The sequence below is a fragment of the Girardinichthys multiradiatus genome, chromosome 15 (genome assembly GCF_021462225.1).
Source record: "Girardinichthys multiradiatus isolate DD_20200921_A chromosome 15, DD_fGirMul_XY1, whole genome shotgun sequence".
NCBI classification, from domain to species: domain Eukaryota; kingdom Metazoa; phylum Chordata; class Actinopteri; order Cyprinodontiformes; family Goodeidae; genus Girardinichthys; species Girardinichthys multiradiatus.
In genome coordinates this window covers 26,909,046-26,932,384 of record NC_061808.1, presented here as the reverse complement: position 1 = coordinate 26,932,384, position 23,339 = coordinate 26,909,046, and the positions used below count along the sequence as shown (strand labels likewise).

Here is a 23,339-nt window from a genome sequence, read left to right as displayed (position 1 = left end):
AGTTTTGTAGCCATTAATGAGCTTGTACCATGAATATTTGACCACTTATCAAAAATGGTGGAACTTCTTGGAATTGTTTGGTTTCCTGGTACAGAACCTGCTTTTACGTGTAGTTCCCACATTTTCAATAAGGTTGTCAAAAGCCTCTCAGCATGATGCTGCTACCACCATGCTTGACAGTTGATAAAGTGTTCCTAGGTTTGAAAGCCTCGTCCTTCCTGCTCCAAACAGTCATGTTGGCTTGTAGCTCAATGTATGTCTTGCGTTACAATAGAACAACTTGCCCCTAACCTTGTTTGAAAGAGATTTCCTTCTTGATCAGCACCAACACAGTCCTCATTGTTGATAAATTATCTTGAATGGGAAGATGGATACTGGTGTTTCATCAAATTCCAGTTAATGATCAGCTTTGGACGTAGAGGTTCCATTGTTGTTCTTGAACATGTTAACCATGTTTATTTCATTAAGGGTAACAGTTTGGGTCAAGATGGACACAGTTGGGTGTTCCACCAAAATAATGATCCCAAACACAAATCAGAACTGGCCTCAACTCTATTGAAAATATTAAACAAACTCTGTGCCAGAAAAAGAAATGACCCACAATTTAAATTAGGTCTAGCAGTTCTGATAAGAAAAGTTGTCAAAATGATACAAGCCTTTATGTACATTTCTGATTCTTCTGTAGATTAGAGAAAATCCACAACAAAGTTAAAACTTGTGCACCCAATTCTTGTTTTTTAAAATTCATTGGAATTATTTGACGTATAAATATTCCATTAGAAGAGCATAGTGGTTCAGATGCATCACTAAAAGGCCTAAATGAATGAAGGTGATGAGTGTTTTTAAACCTCTGGTCGGCACTCTAATGACAGCTGCTTCAAGGGACAGTTTTATTTTGTTGAAGCAAAGATGCCAGAAGACTGACGTACATCTGTGCCCATAAACTATTAACAGTTCCAAAAACTTTACATATCCCTCAGTGCCTCAGTCCACACAAGGTAAATAGTTAGAATATGTTCTAAACTTTTTTTGAATCAGTCTGTAGTGGATTTCTTTGTATTTTGTGGTTGTGAAGATCAAAGTTACAACATATTTCGCAACAGTTATACAGAGGTGCCTGCTTCACCTAAATGTCCTTGAGGGAACAGCCCTCAGCGATTGCATTATTCATGTGTTACCTTGCAGGATCAAAGGTCTTTTATGGCTTGTAGCTGGAGTTTGCCCAGGCACTCAGTCGGTGAGAGGCAGGCGGACTGTGTGCCACCACCGTGAACACTGCAGAACTTAACTTCCACTTTTAAACACAGAAATCTAAGCACCATGGAGCACATCTACGAAAGCGTCGTTCAGGAAATTCAGAACGTTGTTCACCGTGGTGAAGCCGACAGCCCCGATCAAGATCCCAGGTATGAGAACACAGGTGAGGGAATGGATCATGTGTACAGCGAGGTGCAGGTCCACACCCTAGCAGGGAGAGAGCGTGGCTCCCCAGACTACATGGAGATCAGGGACGGTGATAAAGACAGCTCCTCGTCCTCATCCTCGTCCTCCGGCGACGACGAGGAGGCCAGGGCAGGGTCTCCGACGGATGAGCAACAAGTTGCAGTTACAATGGAGCTGCCGCCGGAGGTTGAAGAGGTGAACGGTGGGTCGCACAACAGCTCCAGGCGCTCATCATCCACCTCTCACTCTTCCTCCTCCTCCTACCACGGAGACCCCTGCGACGACCCTCCGAACCAAAGCAAGGTCCAGGATGAGGATAATGCAGAAGACGGGTTGTTAATGTCTTACACTCATCCTAACACCATCCCGGAGAAGAATGAATCTGTGGACTACAGCCTTAAAACGCTGGAGAACGTCACTCTGGATGACAGCAGCAGGGCCCCGGCTGACCCCAACGAGACCAAAGTGATCCTCTTTGTCAAGGTAAAAACTTGAGTTTTTAAACTGTAAAGCCAGGTCACTATCTTAGCATAAATCCAAAGAAGGCCGTGGAGTTGATTGTTTTCCTTTAAATAGTAATTGCCAGAGCCAACCTGGAACCATAATGGTACTGTATTTATACAACGCATTACTCTAAATATTTTCCTCGGTGTATTTACAATTATCCGATTTTTCAACCCATCAGGGGCCAGCAGGGAGTGGCTCCAAGCTGCCTCATGTTCTGCTTATGGCTTGGGCAAACTCTGATTCCTGTGCTAATACCTGTGGCATTTATATTAATAGCTTGTAAAAACAATCTAGTTTACCTGCATTCTGCTGGTGTTGAGGATAAAATAATAAGGTATTAAATTAGCCCTAGTGCATATGTTCTGACATTAATTGCAGCAAAGAGCAAAACTGTACTTTCTATAAAATCTTTTCATGGTAAATTCTTCCGTTACGGGCATTTTGTTTTTAACTCGATGGCATAAATCTTAAATATCTTAAATATAATCCCACTAAAAAAGATTTATCAGATCTAATATGCAGGGATGCTTTTATTGCTTTAGAACATGTTATGTAAGCTATGATTTTTCTGAGGCAGAACCTTTAAGTCATCTAATATTTAACTCATTCACAGTAAAAGAACATAGTAACCAAGGGTGAACTCTAAGCCTGTGCAAATCCGCCTGTGTTTTCCCTGCTTTAGTTTATCTGTGGAGCAGGATGTCAGCTAATGCATGGCTTTGCTGATAGGTAGCGAACATGGGGTGGGATTAAAGTTGCTGTTACATGCTAGAATAAATGATAGTTCACAGAATGCAAAAGTATTCACACCCCTTGAAAAGTTATGTATTTATTTCAAGTGACCACTGCAAACTTCAATGTTCAATTTTATATGATGGACCGAAACAAAGTATTGCAATGTGGAATGAAAAGGATGTATTGTTTTCAAAATATTTTAGAAATAAAAGTTGGAAAAGTGTTGCGTGCATTTGTTTCCACCCCCCTGATTCAAGTCTTTTGTGATGTGTCTCTACCAGCTTTGCACATCTAGATACTGAAATGTGGGCCCATTCGTTTTTGCTCGAGCTCCGTCAGATTGGATGGAGAGAGTCTGTATACATCAGTGCTCAAGTCTTGCTCCAGATCATCAACTAGATATAACTCTGGACTTTGACTAGGCCATTCTGACACATGAAAACGCTTTGATCTAAACCATTGTAGCTCTGGCTGTATGTTTAGGGTCGGTGTCCTGACGGAAGGGGAACCCAGTCTCAAGTCTTTTGTAGCCTCTTAATAGAGTTTCTCTCCCGATTGCCATGTATTTAGTTCCGACCATCTTCACATTAACTCCAAGCAAATTATCCCTGCTGAAGAAAACCATTCCCACAGGGCGATGCTGCTACTACCATGTTTCACTGTGGTAATCACGTAAAGTCCCAATAAAATAAGTTTGTACTTGTAAATTGGACAAATATTAAACTTTTTAAGCGGCATGAACACTTTTAAGACACTAACCTTAAAAAGGAGCTGACAAATTAGCAAATCTTTCCTGGTTATGTTTTGGTGTATATTCCACATATATTGCTAATACTTTAAAAGCACCATTTCACATTGGTTTTGTCCTACAAAACATTTTACAACAGGTAACAATGGGGAAGATCTAACTTCCAATGTGCACATTGACCAGTAACCATTTGTCTCTAAACCAAATCTTTCACCAATATATTCCACCTGGGGAACTGCTGCGTAAATCTGACTTCAATTATAATTGTCTGTTTGCTATTTACTGCCCATAAATGAAAAAAAAAAACCCACCTCATAAAAATGCAAATATAACTGTTTTAGGTCAAATTCAAAAACTCACACCAAAGCATGCTAAAAGTCCACTTTCATGAGCTGAATCAAAGGAAAGTTGCCATAAATATACTTGTCTTTTAGCCTATTTATATATATATATATAGTGTGAGCTGGGTAGGTGTCTCTGTTACAAGGATTACTTCATTCTGAGGATAATTACAGTACAAGCTGATAAAGAGAGATCCGAACAACAAGGTATCTCAGAATCATTATACACGTGGACCATAGTTCACTGTGGAAATGAACCACCCATCTGAGTGTATCAACACTGAGCATGGTTAGAGTACAAGTTTGATAAAAGATCCTATTTTCAGCTAATAAATGTGATATGTTGGTGTTGTTATATCATGATTATGATAAATATGGACCATAAATTATCATGGAATTAGCAAAATCCATTGTCTGTTCTCCATATGTCACTCCACTTTGTTTTTTCCTCCCGTCTAAGAAAGTCCAAGATGTAGGTGGATTTTCCAGCGGTTTAATCATTAACAGCTGCTATAAATTAACCCCAGCTCTCCTATAAAAGTAGAGAGAAAAGTTAGGACATCGCTTGTTTTTGCTGACAGTGTTACGTGACTCATCCGCTTCAGGGTAGGTTATAACAGTTATCTCTAGGAGGCGTTTCCAAAGTGGGCATTGTGTTTTTAATGCAGTAACTTCTCTTAGAAAAAGTACTGTGAACAGGCAATTCTCCAACCCACACAGCTGAGGTTTGACACATTCATGGTGTGTAATTCTTTAGGGATTGTGACAACTTAAAAGAACAATGCTTAAAAGTGTAGGGGTTAATTCAAGAGAGGACTTTAAATGGTCTCCTTCACCTTGGCTCTGGAAAGATGACAAATGCCTGTTACCGTTTGATTCTGTTAGTGAATGATTAGCTCAACAAGTGAGGGATATGACCTTCCTTTTGTGTGAAGAAGATACACGATACCAACATGGTTTGTAAGAAATGATTTCAGTAAGAATTTATTATTTTACACTCACCAGCTTATCCCAAGTTCTATAACTGAAACTGTTTTTAGGTATGTTTGGTAATCTGATGTAATCTGCTTGTATCTCCAAACAGATTTAAAGTGCTGTGAAAAAGTGTTTTCTCTCCCACAGGTTTGTTCTCTTTTTGCTTTTTCTTTTGTCAAACTCAAATTTTCCAGATCGTCCAATTAATTTTAATAGTCTTTGGGATTCCAGCAGATCACAGTCAGAGCCATTATCAACCAAAAAGGAAAACAGGTAACAGTGGTGAACCTTCACAGGAGTGGCTGGACTATCATAAGAACCACTACTGACCAAAAATAACACAATGATGTGTCTTATATTTACCATAATACATCTTGATAATCCCCAGGTAATTTGCTTCTTCAGGACCTGGACTGGAATGTCCAGCCATTAGTTTTGAATTTAAACTCAAGCACATTTGGGTTATGCTGCTGCAAGACAATAATTCAAATGGGGTGGCATGACCTCAAACAGGCTGTTCATGCTCAAAAACCACATGATGTGTCTGAATTAAATCTGCAAAGAAGAGTGGGCCAAATAATTCCTCCATCATGATGTAAAAGACTTGTGGCCATGTATCGCAAACACATGAAGCAGTTTTTGCTGCAAAGGCAAGCACAACCAGTTTTTAGGTGTAGGTGGCAATTACTTTACACATGGCCAGGTTGGTTTGGAAAGCTTTCTTCCCTTGATAAATGAATCCCTTTGAAAACCATGTTTCCTGTTAACTCAGGTTATCTTTGTTGAATATTAATATTTGTTTAATGGTCTGAAACATTTAAGTGTGTAAATAAAAGGAAAAACAAAAGAAATTTTGAATGCTTCTGGTAATACAGATGCACTTGATTAACTCATCATGATCAAGTCTGACCACCTTTACAGAAACAGTTTTGCCAGTTTGCTGGTCTGAAGCATACATGTGTGTATTAACACAACACCGAATGCTACGATGACAGCAATGACCTTAGAGACGCAAAGGTTACTGGTTATCGGTCTGGTAACGGTTATCGGGTCATTACCAAGCAAATGAAAGTCTATCATTCGGCTGTAAAAGTAATGATGTGGAAACAATTTAATACAAGTGCTACTCTTAGGAGGGGGCCTTCCAGAAAATTAACTCTAGGTCAGATTATGTGATATTTAGAGAAGCAGTAAAAAAAATAAAAGTTCGATCTCAAAACTCTCCAGTCCTCCACTAGCATTTTAAATGCTATAGTTCATGATGGCACAAACAGAAAAAGACTGAACAAAAGTGGCTTAATGGAAGAACTACTGAACTTGAGTTTGTAAGAAGTCCAACATAACCGAAATTTTGGACTCACGGAAGAATACGTCCAAAATGTACAAACAAACAAACATTTGGAACAAGTTCCTTTAAAGATGAAAGACCAAAGTAGAGATGTTTGGTAAAAACCAAACACAGCATATTGGCTCAGGTACCTCTTAGTAACTGTCAGTCATGGTGGAGGGGCAATAAATAGGGCTTATTTTTCAGTCAAATGATGTTTCAGTCACTGAATATTCAAAACTATTCTAGAGTCAAATATGAGACCACCTAGAGATCTGACAAACTTGGGTCATAGAACAGGACAACGATCCCAAACAAACAAATCAACAACAGAGGAGATGAAAACAAAATCAAGGTTTTGCAATGTCCCAGTCAAAGTCCATGGATGAATATCTGCAAGTAAAGAAGATATGAGACTCATAAAGTGTCAAAGAAAACAACAGTCTCTACTGTGGTTCTAGAACATAATAAATCACAAAGTCTACTTAGACCTTCTCCAAATGAGGAATAAAAGCATGTGACTTTGTGTATTTCTGTACACTTAGACTTCAATAATTTAACAACTCTGTTAAGACCAGACCTGTTTGATTAAATCCTGATGCGTAGAATCCTAGACAGGACCCTTGAAAAGAGGGTATGCTTTCATAGTAAATCTGTGTTCAGCAAACATCATTTTGAGAGTTGGGTCAGTTTTCCCCTTACGTTCACCTAATTTATTTGTTTTTTCTACTTGTACTCGTACTCGTCGTCTTCCGCTTATCCGGGACCGGGTCGCGGGGGCAGCAGACTCAGCAGAGATGCCCAGACGTCCCACTCTCCAGACACCACCTCCAGCTCCTCCAGGGGGAGCCCAAGGCGTTCCCAGGCCAGCCGAGAGACATAGTCCCTCCAGCGTGTCCTGGGCCGTCCCCTGGGCCTCCTCCCGGTGGGACATGCCTGGAACACCTCCCGAGGAAGGCGTCCAGGAGGCATCCGGTATAGATGCCCGAGCCACCTCAACTGGCTCCTCTTGATGTGGAGGAGCAGCAGCTCTACTCCGAGCCCCTCCCGGCTGGCCGAGCTCCTCACCCTATCTCTAAGGGAGTGCCCGGCCACCCTATGGAGGAAGCTCATTTCAGCCGCTTGTATCCGTGATCTCGTTCTTTCGGTCATGACCCAACGTTCATGGCCATAGGTAAGGGTAGGAACGTAGACCGACCGGTAAATTGAGAGCTTTGCTTTTCGGCTCAGCTCTCTCTTCACCACAACGGACCGGCACAGCGCCCCCATTACTGAGGCAGCCGCACCGATCCGTCTGTCAATCTCCTGCTCCATTCTTCCCTCACTCGTGAACAAGAACTCGAGATACTTAAACTCCTCCACTTGAGGCAGGAACTCCCCTCCAACCTGAAGAGAACAATCCACCCTTTTCCGGTCGAGTACCATGGCCTCGGACTTGGAGGAGCTGATCCTCATCCCAGCCGCTTCACACTCGGCTGCGAACCGCCACAGCGCATGCTGTAGGTCTTGGCTAGAGGGGGCCGGCAGGACCACGTCATCCGCAAAACGAAGAGACGAAATCCACTGGTCCCCAAACCAGACCCCCTCCGGCCCTTGGCTGCGTCCAGAAATCCTGTCCATAAAAGTTATGAACAGGACCGGTGATAAAGGGCAGCCCTGCCGGAGTCCAACATGCACTGGGAACAGGTCCGACTTAGTGCCGGCAATGCGGACCAAACTCCTGCTCCGCTCGTACAGGGACCGGATGGCCCCTAATAAAGGGCCCCCGATTCCATACTCCTGGAGCATCGCTTTGAGGCCAACCGGTAGTCCTTCTCCATGGCCTCACCGAACTCCTCCCAGGCCCGTGTTTTTGCCTCTGCCACAGCCCGGGCCGCAGCACGCTTGGCCTCACGGTACCCGTCAGATGCCTCAGGAGTCCCACAAGCCAACCACAGCCGATAGGACTCCTTCTTCAGCTTAACAGCATCCCTTACTGCTGGTGTCCACCACCGGGTTCTGGGATTGCCGCCGCGACAGGCACCGCAGACCTTACGGCCGCAGCTACGGGCAGCAGCATCGACAATAGATGCGGAGAACATGGTCCACTCGGACTCTATGTCTCCAACATCCCCCGGGATCTGGTCGAAGCTCTCCCGGAGGTGGGAGTTGAATACATCCCTGGCCGAGGGCTCCGCCAGGCGTTCCCAGCAGACCCTCACTATGCGCTTGGGCCTGCCAAGTCTGTCCGGCTTTCTCCTCCTCCAGCGGATCCAACTCACCACCAGGTGGTGATCAGTGGACAGCTCAGCCCCTCTCTTCACCCGAGTGTCCAAAACATGCGGCCGAAGGTCTGATGATACGACAACAAAGTCGATCATCGACCTCCTGCCTAGGGTGTCCTGGTGCCAAGTGCACTGATGGACACCCTTATGTTTGAACATGGTGTTCGTTATGGACAATCCGTGACTAGCACAGAAGTCCAATCACAAAACACCACTTGGATTCAGATCGGGGAGGCCATTCCTCCCGATCACGCCTCTCCAGGTGTCACTGTCGTTCCCCACGTGGGCGTTGAAGTCCCCCAGCAGAATAATGGACTATCCAGCACTATCCAGCACCCCCGACAGGGATGCCAAGAAGGCCGGGTACTCTGAACTACCACTTGGCCCGTAGGCTGAAATGATAGTCAGAGACCTCTCCCTAACCTGAAGGCGCAGGGATACGACCCTCTCATCCACTGGGGTAAACCCCAACACGAGACGGCTGAGCTGGGGGGCAACAAGCAAACCCACACCAGCCCGCCGCCTCTCCCCGTGGGCCACTCCAGAGTAGAAGAGAGTCCAGCCCTTCTCAAGGAGATGGGTTCCAGAGCCCACGCTGTGCGTGGAGGCGAGCCCGACTATTTCTAGTCGATATCTCTCGACTTCCCGCACAAGCTCAGGCTCCTTCCCCCCCAGCGAGGTGACATTCCACGTCCCTAGAGCCAGCCTAAGCATCCGGGGATCGGGCCGCTGAGGTCTCCACCTTCATCCGCCACCCAATCCTCTTTGCACCGGTCCCTCACGGTTCCCCCTGCAGGTGGTGGGCCCACTGGGGGATGGCCTCGCGTCTCTCGTTTGGGCTTGGCCCTGCCGGGTCCCGCAAGGAGCAACCCGGCCACCAGGCGCTCTCCGACGTGTCCCGACCCCAGGCCTGGCTCCAGGGTGGGACCCCGGCTCCGCCGTACCGAGCGACGTTGCGTGCCTCGATATTTTGGTCTTCATGAGGGATTTTATGAGGGATTTTATTTTTTCTATTTAGACTAAATTCAGGTAATAAAAACCTCAGTTTGTCATCATTTTGTATTGTGTTCAACATCTATAAGTATACCTTAGTAGACTTCTTAATATTTCCCTCATGAACTGAGTCATTTTCAGTGTTTCAGATCCTTCTCTTCTTAGAAACAGGGTTGAACTGCCTGCTAGTGTGTCAGCCAGGAGAGGGAGCTGTGCTATAAATAGAGGGTTCAGAGTATATTCATCTTCTTTCACGTTTGTCTTTTGTTTTATGCCTTTCAAGGTAACAGCACATTTTTTTCCAACTTGGACAGATCTGTAAGAACTTTGTGAGCCAGACACATTCCAGCCCAGTTCCTTTGCAGTGCCATTCAGTATGTATGCAAATGATTCCTTCTTGCTGCCTTCAGAGCCAAAATCAGACATCAGTAAGTCACTGAGGAGTTGTTTCCACGTCGGCTGCTGCTGCTGCTGCTGGTGGTGATCACATAAAACCTGCCGGAGCACAAGCATGTGGACCATGAATTAAATATGAATGCTGCTGCGCCTATGCTCGAGAAAAACCAAATCAACAGAGTGACAGCCGTGACAACTAAAAGAGACACAAATACGATTGTATTTTTGGAAACATCCTTTTTTACTGCATATGTATGAATTAAACAGGCGTATTCCTATTTTTATTTGATGAATGAAACCAATCAGAGAAAGTGACCTGGTGGGAAATAGTTAAAATCAAAAATATGAGGTTTCAGATGGATCATGTAAAAGATAAGATGTGGAGATGTGTTTAATTTCTGGGGTTTTGCTGGTGAGGATGGAAGTGAGAGGTGGGGCTCCACCCCCTGGTAGGGCCTGACACCTGTTCAGCACTTTGTGTTGAGCTGTGCCTCTGCTCTCCATCTGGATCTAAATCAGGGCACAGGGCTTTAACCAGCTCCTTGACTGTCACGACGAGGAGGGACATCTGCCTTCAGACGAACTAACTGAGGATGAGCGCCTTGGATTAGAGCTGAAAAGGAACAGAACCGCACAAGTTTAGAAAGAGGAAGAGAGAGAGAGAGAGCTCCTGAATAAAAAGGATACTTCCAGAGAGGATGTCTGTCTGCATTTTTCCATGAGGATGTAGACCTAAAATGATAGGAAAATCTTAAAAGGACATAAAACAAAAAAAGAAGAACAAGGCAGCATGTCCACAAACAGTCAGGACAGAGATCCTGATATTGAACTTTTTGTGAAGGTAAGACAGAAAATAGGGATTTTTGAGTGTTTTAATAAAGTTTGGTTGCATGTAGCAGAATAATTCAAGCTGCTATACTGCTACCTCTGTGTGATATGGAAAGCTCAGGTAACCCAATAGTGGAGGTAGAGTTTCAGCAGCAGCAGCACTACTCTCTTTGCTCTCTTCGGTCAACCAGGCATACCGTGACAGCATGTCTGAAGCTGCTTGCTCATGTGAGCAACTGCACTGGTTCCCAATACTGAAGGAGAACTTTGACTAAAGGGGGAAATGTATTATATAATTAGCTTCACTAAATTGTGAACAAATGTTAGCACTAAATGTAGAGATATTAGAAACAGAAGAAGTCAATTTATCATTCAGCTCTCAACTTTTTTTTAGACAATAATCATCTGATGATGTGCAAAAATAGAGAAAATCTTTTACTCATTTGGAAGTGAGGGATGTTTTCTCCATAACAGAGTGCACTGCAGCTCCCAGGAGAATGGTTAGAGGCAGATGACTAACGTGGAGACAGGTGAGGTGGAAGTAGACAGTAGACAGTGGATGCACTTATCTGATGTGAAGGTTGGCTTCAGTCAGTTCACTTCTTTGGTCACTGTACTACTAAGGGGTTAACCCAGCAATATCACTGATTTGTTTTAGTAAATGAAAAGTATTCTTAGAAAACCAAACTTTGAACCTTGCTTTGTGTTTTTGTCTAACATTGGCTTACGCAAACAAATATCTAATTTCTTATCTATGAAGGGTGATGTACTATTTTCTATATAAATCTGTTTAGAAAAAAAGAGTTTCCATAACAGCTGTCATTCTAATTTTAGTAATCTCATCATGCTGCCCTTTGAGAGGTGACCCAGATGGACAAAGAGCTGTCCTGTGATGTCCTGGTTATGAATCTAAAAACTGAGACACAAGCAGCTCTGGAATAGCTGGTTTTCTATGGCTTGAAAGCAATTAATAACTACTGAGGTATCTGGAATGAATGGACTATTAAAACTGCTGGGTTAAGTACAACCCAATTTGGTTTTGACCCTGCATACTGGTTAGGTTTTCAACCCCAAAAATGTCTCCTTTTTAGGAATCAGTTTGACACCAAAAACCCACTTTTTTATGTAATTGAAAAAAAAAAAAAATCATGCAGGAGGTTAAACAATATTAAGGTTTCTAAACCAAGTTTAACAATCTCATAAACTTGCCAAAACAGTTTAAAAGATGAAACTTTCAACTTTCCATAAAGCAAATTTTACACATAAAAAGAAACACAAAGACATTTCTGTTTATTTATCAAAATGAGGATTTATTTAGAACCAATCAAAGATAAGCAAAAAATGAATATTCCACACAGTTAATAAGAGATCTGCTTACTCAGTGTTTTCAGGATCGGAAGTAAACAAGGTGAGGCAGCATTTAGTTTCTATGCCTCTCAGCTCTGGAACAAACTCCCTGAAAACCTGAAATGTGCACAAACTTTTGGCTCCTTTAAATCAGGACTGAGAACATTTTTGTGTATCGTAGCTTTTTTCACAGAACCTGGATAATAGGCTGTTTGCCTGAGCTCTCATGTCTGATTTCTGAGTTTCTAAATGAGTAAAATAAGGTAATTTAACAGGCATGCAGAGGAATCTGTTTTTAAAGACGGTCATATTTAGGAGATTTTCACACACTGGGGAGGTGACCTAAAAATAAAAGAGTGGACTGAAAGAACAACCCAGAACCCCTTATTTAACAAGTCATATATAAAAAAAAAAAAAACTTATCTTTGCCATATCATATACAGCATAATTTTTACCACCTCACCATTTTATATTTAAACCTGTGGAAGAGTATCTGTCAAGCCAGGTTGTAGTATAGTTGTAAATGGTGATCTGTGAAGAATGATGAGGCTCTTTCTATTCTCTTCACTAATCAAACAACATGACCCAATGTTTGATTAAAACTACCCAGATTCTGTTCCAACATCATGAACCTAGCATTTGGGTTAAAGATATAACCCAAAAGTTGTTTTGCTGGCAGTGAAAAAATAAAGTCCAGGAATTAGTGTTTGTCATTTGGAGGATCAGGGTCCTCTCTGCTAAGGTCATAAACCCTTTACGAGAAATTATGTTGAAATGCTGTTTCCAAACAGCTGCAGCATTTATGAGCTTAAAATGAGCTGACAACTCGCTGGCTTCATGCATTCCTCGGACTTCCAGATCTTCCCACATGACAGCTATTTTCCTCCACGTTCTAGATGTTGATTGACTATTATCTGCTCTCTGTGTATTGTGTTACCACCATGCAAGTGAGCCCAGCCACAACAATACACACAGGCAGCCCAGCAAAACTGAGAGCATCAATGGCTGTTGAACATCCAGTTGACTCAGCTACTTTTAGACTGGTGGCTCAGTTTTCTGGTATGACTGCTGTGTACGGATAAGCACATGTAGGTATATGAATGCTGCCTTTCACCTCATTCTTATGATGCAAAATGCCTTGCTGAAGTATTCACAGCTCTCAAACCTTTCCGCATTTTGTTTCTCCAGACTTGAAGTACTTTATAAGGATTTTCTCCAATAAACTAACACAATACAACACAGATTTTTGACTTTTAAGGGAAAGTAAACATGATTTTATTTTACAAATGAACATCTGATAAGTGTGTCATGTATTCGTATACTGCTGAATAATATTGAAAGTGTCTCAAGAAGCCAAAAAAATTCCAATTTGCAGTCTGATATGAGCAATGTAGCCGACACACTGATGATGGAAGGAGGTGCTCTGGTCAAATGAGACCAAAATCAAACTGCTCGGCCTATATGCAAAACACTATGTGTGGCAGAAAACACTGTACATTACCCTGAACACTACATCCCAATTATGAAACATGGTGGTGGCAGGATTATGTTGTGGGCAGCATTTTGTATGTGTGTTTCTGCAGCAGCGACAAGCAAGCTGGTCAGAGTTGATGAGAAGATACTTGTGGAAGGAGCTAAATACAGGAATATTCTAGAGGGAAAACTGTTGGAGCCTGCAAAAGATTTAATATGGGGATAGGAAACACCCTAAACAATAACTTTTCAGATTTGTATTTGTTAGGAATTACACAAAATCCCAGTAAAATCACAGATTTTATGTGCTTTTCCAAGGCACTGTAATAACTGATGCTGCTTTCAGTTAAAAAAGGTTCAAGCAACTTTAACTGCCAGATCATTAATGTTCTATATTAGGGAGAACGACTCTAGACACTAACCCATGGGTCATTGCACCTATTCTCTGCGTGGCTGCGGGTCAGGTCCTGCTCTCTGCGCCCCAGTGGCCAGTGAACCTGGAGATGCAATTGGTATGTTTAATTTATCTGATCCACAGGATCAGGTGTCAGGGATGGTGCTCTTCATGCCCACACAGGATATCTTAGCATGTACAAATGGCAGATGAAGATTAAATGTTTCTTTGTAACTTATGACAGGCTCTGTCCTCATTTGACCAATATATAAATAAAACACACATCTAGAAATCCATCGTATGAAGGATTGTATTCAACAGGCAGATTAGGGTTTGTTTGAAGGTTTGCAGATTTTTATGCATTTTATGTGTCTAATCTCCTGGGCATTATAATGCAAACACTGCTTATTAACTCAAATATTTCTACAATTTGACTTTACTTAATTTTATTAGGATAGACCAAGAGAACACAAATATTTAAACACTATTTATGATACACAACATTTTTGCGGAGGTTTACATGCATTACTTTAGTACATTTTGAGAACCTCTTTGTTCCCAATCTTTAACTTCCTGGCTGATGTGTTAAGATGATGCTTCAATATTTCCGCACAATGTTTTTACCTTGAGATACCATCATTTTTGTGTGGAGCAGCAGTCCTTTATGAAGCATGGCACCCACACCACAGAATGCTGCCACCCCTGTACTTCACACCTGGGATGTTTTTCTCCATATGTAAAAATAATTATGAAGGCCAACAACTTTAATTTAAGTTTCATCAGACCACAGGACATGTCTCCAAAAATTAATCTATGTTTCCTTGAGTGCATTTGTTTCTTTTGGAGTAATTGCTTCCTCTTCACTGAGTGGCCTTTACTCTTGTTTCACGGTGCATTTTGACCCACTTTACCAGCCAACATCTTCACAAGGTTTTTTACTTGTGCTCTACGACTGATTTGCAGCTCACGTTGATACACACAAATACCAGCAGATTATTGTGAGAAGCTTATAGACAGATACCCAAAAAGCATACAAAAAATCTCTGTAATTATTTTGGCATGTAGCACGTAGAAATACTTTAGGTAATCCAAACTGGCTTAAAAGAGGGGACAAAAATGGTTGTGTGACTTTTTACAGAGTGTATGTAAACATGTGGTTTCAACTGTAATTCATCAGCCTGACTGATACATTGTGTTTGTGTGCAGGCAGGAAGTGATGGAGAAAGCATTGGCAACTGTCCTTTTTCCCATCGTCTCTTCATGATCCTCTGGCTCAAAGGAGTGGTGTTCAACGTCACAACTGTTGACCTCAAGAGGTTAAGAAAGAGCTGCTGACTACGTACTATTTTGCTCTTACATTACGTTTTATATGACAGCTCGTTTTCTCTGTGTCCTGTGCAGAAAGCCAGAAGATCTGCAGAAGCTGGCTCCTGGGACGCACCCTCCTTTCATAACCTTCGACGGGGACGTCAGGACCGACGTCAACAAGATTGAGGAGTTTCTTGAGGAAGTGCTCTGCCCTCCAAAGTAATTCATACGGACAGCTTTACCACTCCATGTGTGCTGTATAAAACTACGTACTGCTTTCTTTTGGTTAGATTAATGACACTTTAGGATTATTTCTGAAGGAACGGAAAGCTGTTTGGTCGAGTAAAGGATGGCCTGCTTTGATGGAAACTGACATTTTCTGATAAACTTACTTATATTTTAATGCTATAGGTACCTTTAAATCTAATGAATACAAATCTCAACTATTTCATATTTAAAGCTCTGTCCAACATGTTTAATATTATTTAACCAAAGCTGAGATGGTTTTACTGGGTTCTGTTATTGTCTCTTAAAACGCCTGCAAAGTCAGTCTGAAAATGCCAGATTACCTAATTCTTCTTTTATTGCTCGTAATGTTTTTTACATTAAATGGACCCTAGTGTGTGAATGCCGAACAGGATGGGATGCCAGTGTAGTGTGGTTCTGTAACCTGTTTTAAACTCAGCGCTAAGCTCCAGTCCAGGTGTTAATTCCATCCAGATGCTTGGGTCTGACTGTGTCTTCCGGCCCTATCCCTGTGTCTGCTCAGGTATCCCAAACTGGCTGCCAGGCACAGGGAGTCCAATACAGCTGGAAATGACATCTTTGCCAAGTTCTCAGCCTTCATCAAGAACACCAAACCTGAGGCCAATGCTGGTAGGGATCTCATTTTCATTACATCTGCAGCATTACAGCATGAAAACCTGCAACAGCAGTCTTTATTATGTTTCTCCACTAGGTCGAAGCAAAGTTTAACTTTCAAGGCTTTAACTTATATTCTCTTAGTTCATTTTGCTGCCATCTAGTGGGAATTGTTGTTACACGCGACAGATAACCTTTTAGGTGCATTAACTGACCAGCATGTGAGCATGAATGTTTTTGACTTTGTGCATTTAGCTTTGGAGAAAGGTTTAACTAAGGCCCTGAAGAAGCTTGATGATTATCTCACAAGCCCCTTGCCTGAGGAGATTGATGCAAATAGTATGGAGGAAGAAAAGACCTCCAACCGGATGTTCCTGGATGGGAATGAGCTCACTCTGGCAGACTGTAACCTGCTGCCCAAACTGCACATAGTCAAGGTAGGCTGAGGTTTGCCCATTACCTAGAACTGAACAATTTAAATATTATGGTTGTGTATAGAGCTAGTATTCAGTACAATACTGTACACTTTTAAAAATATGGCAATATTTGTATATTTTTTTAAATTCTGTTTAAACAGATAATTGACAATAAGAAATTCAGCTATTATTGCCGTAGCATAATCTCACAATGAAAATTTGAAAAAAGGTAAGTTTTCCTATTCGGTTTGGAAAAAGTTCAAAATGAAGCACAGTTTAATGAGGCTGGAGCATAGATTGAGAGGAGCTCTAAGGCCTGGCGTCAGAAAAAGGTTGATTTTGTTTCTGCTAAACTACCTCTGTGTTGTTCTGGCATTATGCTGGATCATTATGCTTCTGAAAGACCCAATGATGAACTGTTTACTAAAAAAAGGAATCTGATATTTTCAAAAGCTTTATGATGCCATACTCTAACATGCTCCCCTGGGCCTTTGGTAAAGAATAAGGCCCACAGTATCATAGATTCTCCACCATGCTTTCCATATATTTTTGCCTTATAACTCGATCTTATCAAAGTACACATTTTCAGTTAGAGTCCCATTAACTTTTAGGAAATTCCACGTGTTTACATATTGGTGGTTGGGCAGAAAATGATGTTTTCTTGGTATGCCTCCCAGACACCGGTGGGCATGTAGATAAAGTTTGATGGTTGTTATTGAGACTCAGTGACCCAAGATGATACGCTTTGATGCAATTTTCTAACTTTCTTTTTTTTCTGCTCACTGTGTGTGTTTACAAGACCAATTTTGTCCACTTCTGTTAATCAGACTTCTTGTTGGATAAAACTTTTTAATTCATGCTGTGTCTGTAGAGATGGGCATGTTTAGGCGAGCAGCTGTTTTCTTGTTGCTATTTTGTGACATAGGAGGATCCACACACATCTGCTGTGACATTGCATGTTTTCTTGTTTTTCTCACTTTGAAACATGAACAAGAGAAAGTGGCCATATTTCCCCACATAAACACAAACTCATGGAATAGTAATTAAATATTCCCATTGATCAGAAACTAAGCTGTTAATTAAAAATAACATATTTAAAGGATTAGTTTGGTCAATAAGTGTCCGTGGTGATTTTTGTGAGAAGTGCCGCTCTCCTGCAACGTTTAGATGCATCTGTGCTCCAACACACCAGAATCTGATCAATGGTTCATTAGCAGGCCTCTGCAGAACTAGATGACATGTTGAAAAGGTAATTCAGTCATTAATTTCAGCTGTGTTGGAGCAGGGACGCATCTAAATGGTGCAGGGCTCTTGTGGACCGAAGATGGAGACGTTTGCAAATAAATGTACTCAAATGAAACATTGGATCTTTCTAAATTTTTCAGTGTGAGATTGTGGCACTGCTGTACTTTTTCATCTTTATTAGGGCTAAGTGGAGAGGATCATGTATAGTTTGTCTTATCTCAGAAAAACAATATGAATTCACTCATGTAACAAAAGAAACAAAACACCTCAATACACAATGCAGCACAAAAAGCTTTTTAAAGGAAAAGAATCATAGTAGCTTTGACAACAAAGTAGTTAATAATAATAATAATAATAATATCTGAAATAGGTTACAGTCCTTGCTGTTGCAAGTACGGTTTTAAAGAAACAAATCATAGAAAATAACAGGTTTCCTCCCTCTGGATCATTCTGTGTTCCGTAGTGAAACCATTACACTAATAATAAGGATATTTCATGCCAGCGTACGCTAAGTTTGTAATTAGTGATTTCCGTTAGGAAAAAAGTAAAAACTTTCAAAGTCACCATACTTAGAATTTTTCCATGTTTCTTTTTTGTGTAATTATTTTTACTGTTTGAGCTTTAAGGCACAGGGCCTCACCAGCCACTCATTTTCCACAGGATTGAGTTTAAATGTCAGAATGTCACAGTTGAAAAAACACATTTGAAGGTATTCGACTTCAAAACATTAGACCAAACTTTTTTTTACTATTAATGTCCACTTTTTTTTTGGGAACGTTTATTTATCAGAGATTTTGCATGCTTTTCTCTAGGTGTAATAATACATTCAGGGTTTTTATTTGATTGTTAGATATAAGTTTTATGGAAAAAAAAATATCCTTGCACTTCTGACATCTGCTGGCCACTTTATTAGGAACATGTACACTACAGGACAAAAGTGTTAGAGCAAAACATTTGGAAGCACCTTCTTTCAGGTTTCTGTTCATGATGCCTTTCTTAAAAAACAGTTTGAGCTCTACAAATTTTAGGATGTATTTAAAATGTGCCTTTAGACATACCTTGATGTTACCAGAACATGATGATAAAATGTTTACAAAAGAAAAGATAATTTTAGTTTTAGGGTAGAGACAATTAGCAAGAGTCTGCTTATCATATTCATTCCATGCTGTTAAAACCAGAGGAACTAAGTTTAAGTTTAAACAAGAAATACCTAAAAAATAGAGTAAGAAGGCATTCTAAGTTGCTCTTTAAGGTATAACCATTAATTGTGTTGCAAAGTATACCAGTAAAACTCTGATCTAATCCAAAACTACTTTACATTTAATAAAATAAGTGATCAGTGGCTCAAAACTCAGTGGCTTTAAACAAATTACATTTTATCAGTGTTACACAGTTGATGTAGAGATTTTGCTCACTCACAGACGCTGCGTTTCCAAACAGTAATTTTGCTCCAACTCAAGATTTTTTTTTCAGTTTCTTTTTGCGCCAACACAGTGTTAAAAAGAATGAGAAAGCCTCTACAGTGTTCTGAAAATGTGTCACCTAAAACACGTACAGCTTTATAATTTGTTTCTAAAGACATACTTTGTACTGAGAGAATAATTGAATCAGATTTTTTTTATTGCTTTGTTTGAAGTCAGAGGTGGACATACACTAAGACTACCACATGTTTTAACAATTTGTGAGGCTGGATGATGATGTCATGGCTTTCTAAGGTTCTGATTGTTAATTTACAACACTTGAGTTAAAGGGATGTATTTTAGGGTAGGACTTCATGCACACTGCTTCCTTGTGTGACATCATGGGAAAATCAAAAGGAAATCAGAAGAGACATCAAAGTCAAGAATAGTGAACCGTAACAAGTCAGGTTCATCCTTGAGTACAATTTACAGATGCCCAAAGGTACCACCATCATCTGTTCAAGCAATTATATGCAAAATCACCAAACTGTCTATGAATGAAATGGGTTTGATGTTGCAGATGTAATATGCAAATCAACTCCAGAACAATAGACCTTGTATAAAATGCTGGCTGAGGCTGGTCAAAATCCACAATGAAATGAGTCCTGTACCAACATGGGCTGAAAGGCCACTCAGTGAGGAAGAAGCCATTACTCCACAAGCAACAAAAAAACAGATTACATTTTGCAAATGCACTCTGGCACAAAAATCTTAACCACTTGTGCGATGGTCTGAAACTACAATTATAGTTGGCAATTGTTACATTTAAAGAAAAAATGAAAAAAAAAAAACCATTATTTTAAAAAACTGAAACAACATCTCAATACATCATCCAGGAAGATAAAGCTCGGGTACATCACCTAGCCACGATGTTAGTCCCATTGACAATATGTGGTGCAGAGCTTAACGGGTTTGTACAAGCAAGCTGACTCAGTTACACCAGATCTGTCTGGAGAAATGGGTCAAAATTCCACCAAATGTGTGATTCGCTTGTGGAAGGATACCCAAAATGTTTGACCCAAGTCATACAGTTTAAAGCAACTCCACAAAACACAAAGAAAATAAATGTAAACTTCTGAATTTGGCGAAAGTTAAAGCAAAATGATCTATAATAAGAGACAGAAATGTGTCTCTTATTAAGCTGCCATTTAGGAAATAAAAAACATTAACTGACCTAAAACGGAAACAATTAAGTCTGATTTAATTTCAGAGAGTGAGAAGAACAGTATTGTGTCTTTCTTCTATCATTTATGTGAGAATGTGGTATTAACTGTACATATTAAATTTAGTCATGATTTTCAAATCTAACCATGCATGTCTTTGGACTCAGGAAATGGCCAACTACTACTAACACTTTGTCATCTCTCCTAGATTGTTGCTAAGAGTTACCGCAACTATGACATCCCGTCAGAAATGACAGGCGTGTGGCGGTATTTGCAAAACGCAGCCGCACGTGAAGAGTTCATCGGCACCTGCGCCACCGAGGCTGAGATCGAGAGCGCCTACAAAGACGTGGTGAAGAGACTGGCCAAATAACTCACCAACCCAACTGACCTCTAACACAATAAACTAGCAACACACAACACCCATAAACAAACAGAAAATTACACTTTTCAGCACATCCTGAGATTCTGCCGAAACATAAGATCTTTGTCTTTTACAGCGCCAGATGTGACGAATTGCAATAATTCAGCACTCTCTCTACGTAGATGGTATTTCAATCATATCAGCAGACATGGCAAAACAGAAGTGGAGCAGTAACGTCTCAAGGCCAGCTTGAGACGTTACTGCTGTGAATCGTCTGACAAAGTTCTTTTTACTTAAACATGATTGTGTCTGTTCGTTTACGTTCCTCATAAGACAAAGCCCCCTTTCATACAAACTCCACCACACGGCCAAAACATTTTACTAGCTGCTGATGTCAAGGTTGTCCGCTTTATTTATTCCCAAGGCCACAGAAGTCTAGCCTGACTCCTGTGTTTATTATCGAGCTCCAGCTCCTGGGGAGACACCTTGTTTCATCTGTGATGGATGATTAACACCCAAAGCTTTCTGAACACGACAGCTCCACTTCGCAGTTTCGATCGTCCGTCATTTCTTTTGAGTGTTGCTACCATAATTTTTGGGGTTTGTTTTTTCTTTAGCTTATGCGTGTCTTGAGATTCACTCCTACTCTCGAAAGTTTTAATGATTTTTTACAATTCTTTCCCAGAAAAGAAATTAACAAACTCTCGCCAGTGAGGGCTTTTAGAGAACAAAGTTTCAGTTGGAATCACTTTGATGCAGTAATCTGTCGTATCCAAATCTAATGCAAAACATGTTAAAATATGAGAACTGCTAACCTTTGTGCCTTTGTTGAAAAAGAATCAGAAACACATGCCAATGTCAGTGATGGACTCACTGAGATAAATGCATTGCAGCAGGAAGTTGCAGCTTGTAATTTTTCCCTTTATTTGTCAGAATCCCATTCAAGTATTGATTTTGTCTCAAGTTACGTCATGATATTATAAATGAGGAGACTATTTATTTAGCAGTCCAATCAGGTCTGATTAGGTAGAGCCATTAGTGGTGTGATGAAAACCACCTTCCAGACCAGTTTCATACAGGTCAGAAGCCCTGCCCTGCAGCCCCATACTCTGATGAGTCCATCAACATCCCCATCTTCTAAGTTCAGGTTTATGAGTTTCAGTGTCCACATAAAGGAGAATGGAAACTTGTCTTGGGCTTGCTGTTTTTGGCTTGCTGTAAGGTTGCAACTATAGCAAGACTTCCTCGAAGAGCCATAAGGCTTTTGTATGGTTTGGACAAACATATGATATGAAATCGGATCTTGATGACTGAGAGGGTTGCTCACAGCGCAGCTCTGCAAATAAAATAATATTTTGACAGATCTGCTTCTGCCTTTTCTTTTCTTTTCCTGCAGGGTGATCAATCAGCTCATACTTGCAGGTTGTCACAGAGATGAGAGGTCTCTTGGTGATAGTGAATGTGCTGGAAAGGGTTAAGTGTGCCTGACTGAGCTGATCAAATCCAGCGGTGCAGGTTTGTTTCTCTATCCATAACAGAAAGAGAGTGATGACCGCTGACAGGCTTAAATAGAGGCTTCCATGCCAGGGATCAAACGCCATCCTTCTTCTCCACTCTCTCATTAAGATGGAAAAGCCGAGCGCCGCCATCCGATCCGTCTCCATTTTTTCCTCAAAGGAGTCTAACTTGAAAGATCTGTGCCTGTCGGATTTACAATGGTGGGCGAGTGGTGTTTACCAAGACGCTGGCGTGCCAGAAACAACAGTCAAAGAAAATAAATGGAGCCTGCCTAGTATTTCCACAGGGGTACGGAAATATGGAGCAAGACTTGTGCCTTGCTGTTTGGTAATTAGTACCTAAACATCCCTGTCCTTGGATCCCATCGCTCACATTCAACATTTCTCCTGGCTGGATAATATACAGTGGAGCATTAACGTCAAACACGTCTGGTCGTGGGGCCTGGCAAGCCACATTAATCTGTTATTACACTCCCAGTGGATCTACCAGTTGCTGGCCTTGGCTTGGCCACCAGATAGGCTGACAGGGAGTCACACACTGCACTTTTAAAGCTACGTTTAGTAAACCTTTTCAGCTCAGGCATAAATTGTGTAAACTGACTCCTGCTTTGAGACCTTTGCTGATTAAAACAAACTGGCGTGCCTGACATTTGAAGACCCACCAGAAACAACCCTGTGATCCAATTAAAGGCCAGACTCACTGTTGGAGAAATACTGCTGCTTAACCCACCAGTGCCCAAATGAGAAAAATAAAGACCACTAGTGCTGCAAAAAAATAAAAACAATATTGATAAATGTAGAAAAAATGGAGTTTGCACACCAAAAGAAAATCTAATATTCTGGTTGTGCTATGCAAAAAGTCATTAATTTGTGAATATTTTAATAAAAAAATCTCCATTAAAAGTGCGTTCTAAAAATTCATTACCCTTGAAATTTTCCTTTCGTGGGATTTTAGGCAATAGACCAGGGGTCTGCAACCTGCGGCTGTGCAACTGTATGTGGCTCATCAGACGACACCTTGGATCCGTATAACTATGGCCAGAAGTTGCCAAAAATGGACTCCTTTGAAGGTTGCTGTGATAGACCATCAGAAAGTAGAGCATAATGGTTTGAGGCATTTATATTCAGCCCTTTTTAATTTGATAGGCCTAAATAATATTGTAGCCAACTGGTTCATCAGTCACGTAATTAGTAAACTGAGTTGCAGGACTCATCGGGTCGACCAAGGACACAC

The 23,339-nt window shown here is 41.1% G+C and overlaps 1 protein-coding gene across 2 annotated transcripts; it reads left to right on the top strand.

Annotated features, from left to right (window-relative positions):
• The first annotated feature begins 1,220 nt into the window (after nt 1–1,220).
• clic5b (chloride intracellular channel 5b) lies at nt 1,221–21,949 on the top strand. 2 transcript variants are annotated; one of them, XM_047388598.1, is made up of 6 exons: nt 1,221–1,926; nt 14,978–15,087; nt 15,173–15,298; nt 15,849–15,955; nt 16,196–16,377; nt 20,433–21,949. In XM_047388598.1, the coding sequence occupies exons 1-6, from the start codon at nt 1,321–1,323 to the stop codon at nt 20,595–20,597; spliced, it is 1,296 nt and encodes a 431-aa protein (XP_047244554.1). In that variant the 5' UTR covers nt 1,221–1,320; the 3' UTR covers nt 20,598–21,949. The 2 variants fall into 2 exon arrangements, with proteins under 2 accessions (XP_047244554.1, XP_047244555.1); XM_047388599.1 differs by lacking the exon at nt 1,221–1,926 and adding an exon at nt 10,300–10,570.
• The last annotated feature ends 1,390 nt before the right edge of the window (nt 21,950–23,339 follow it).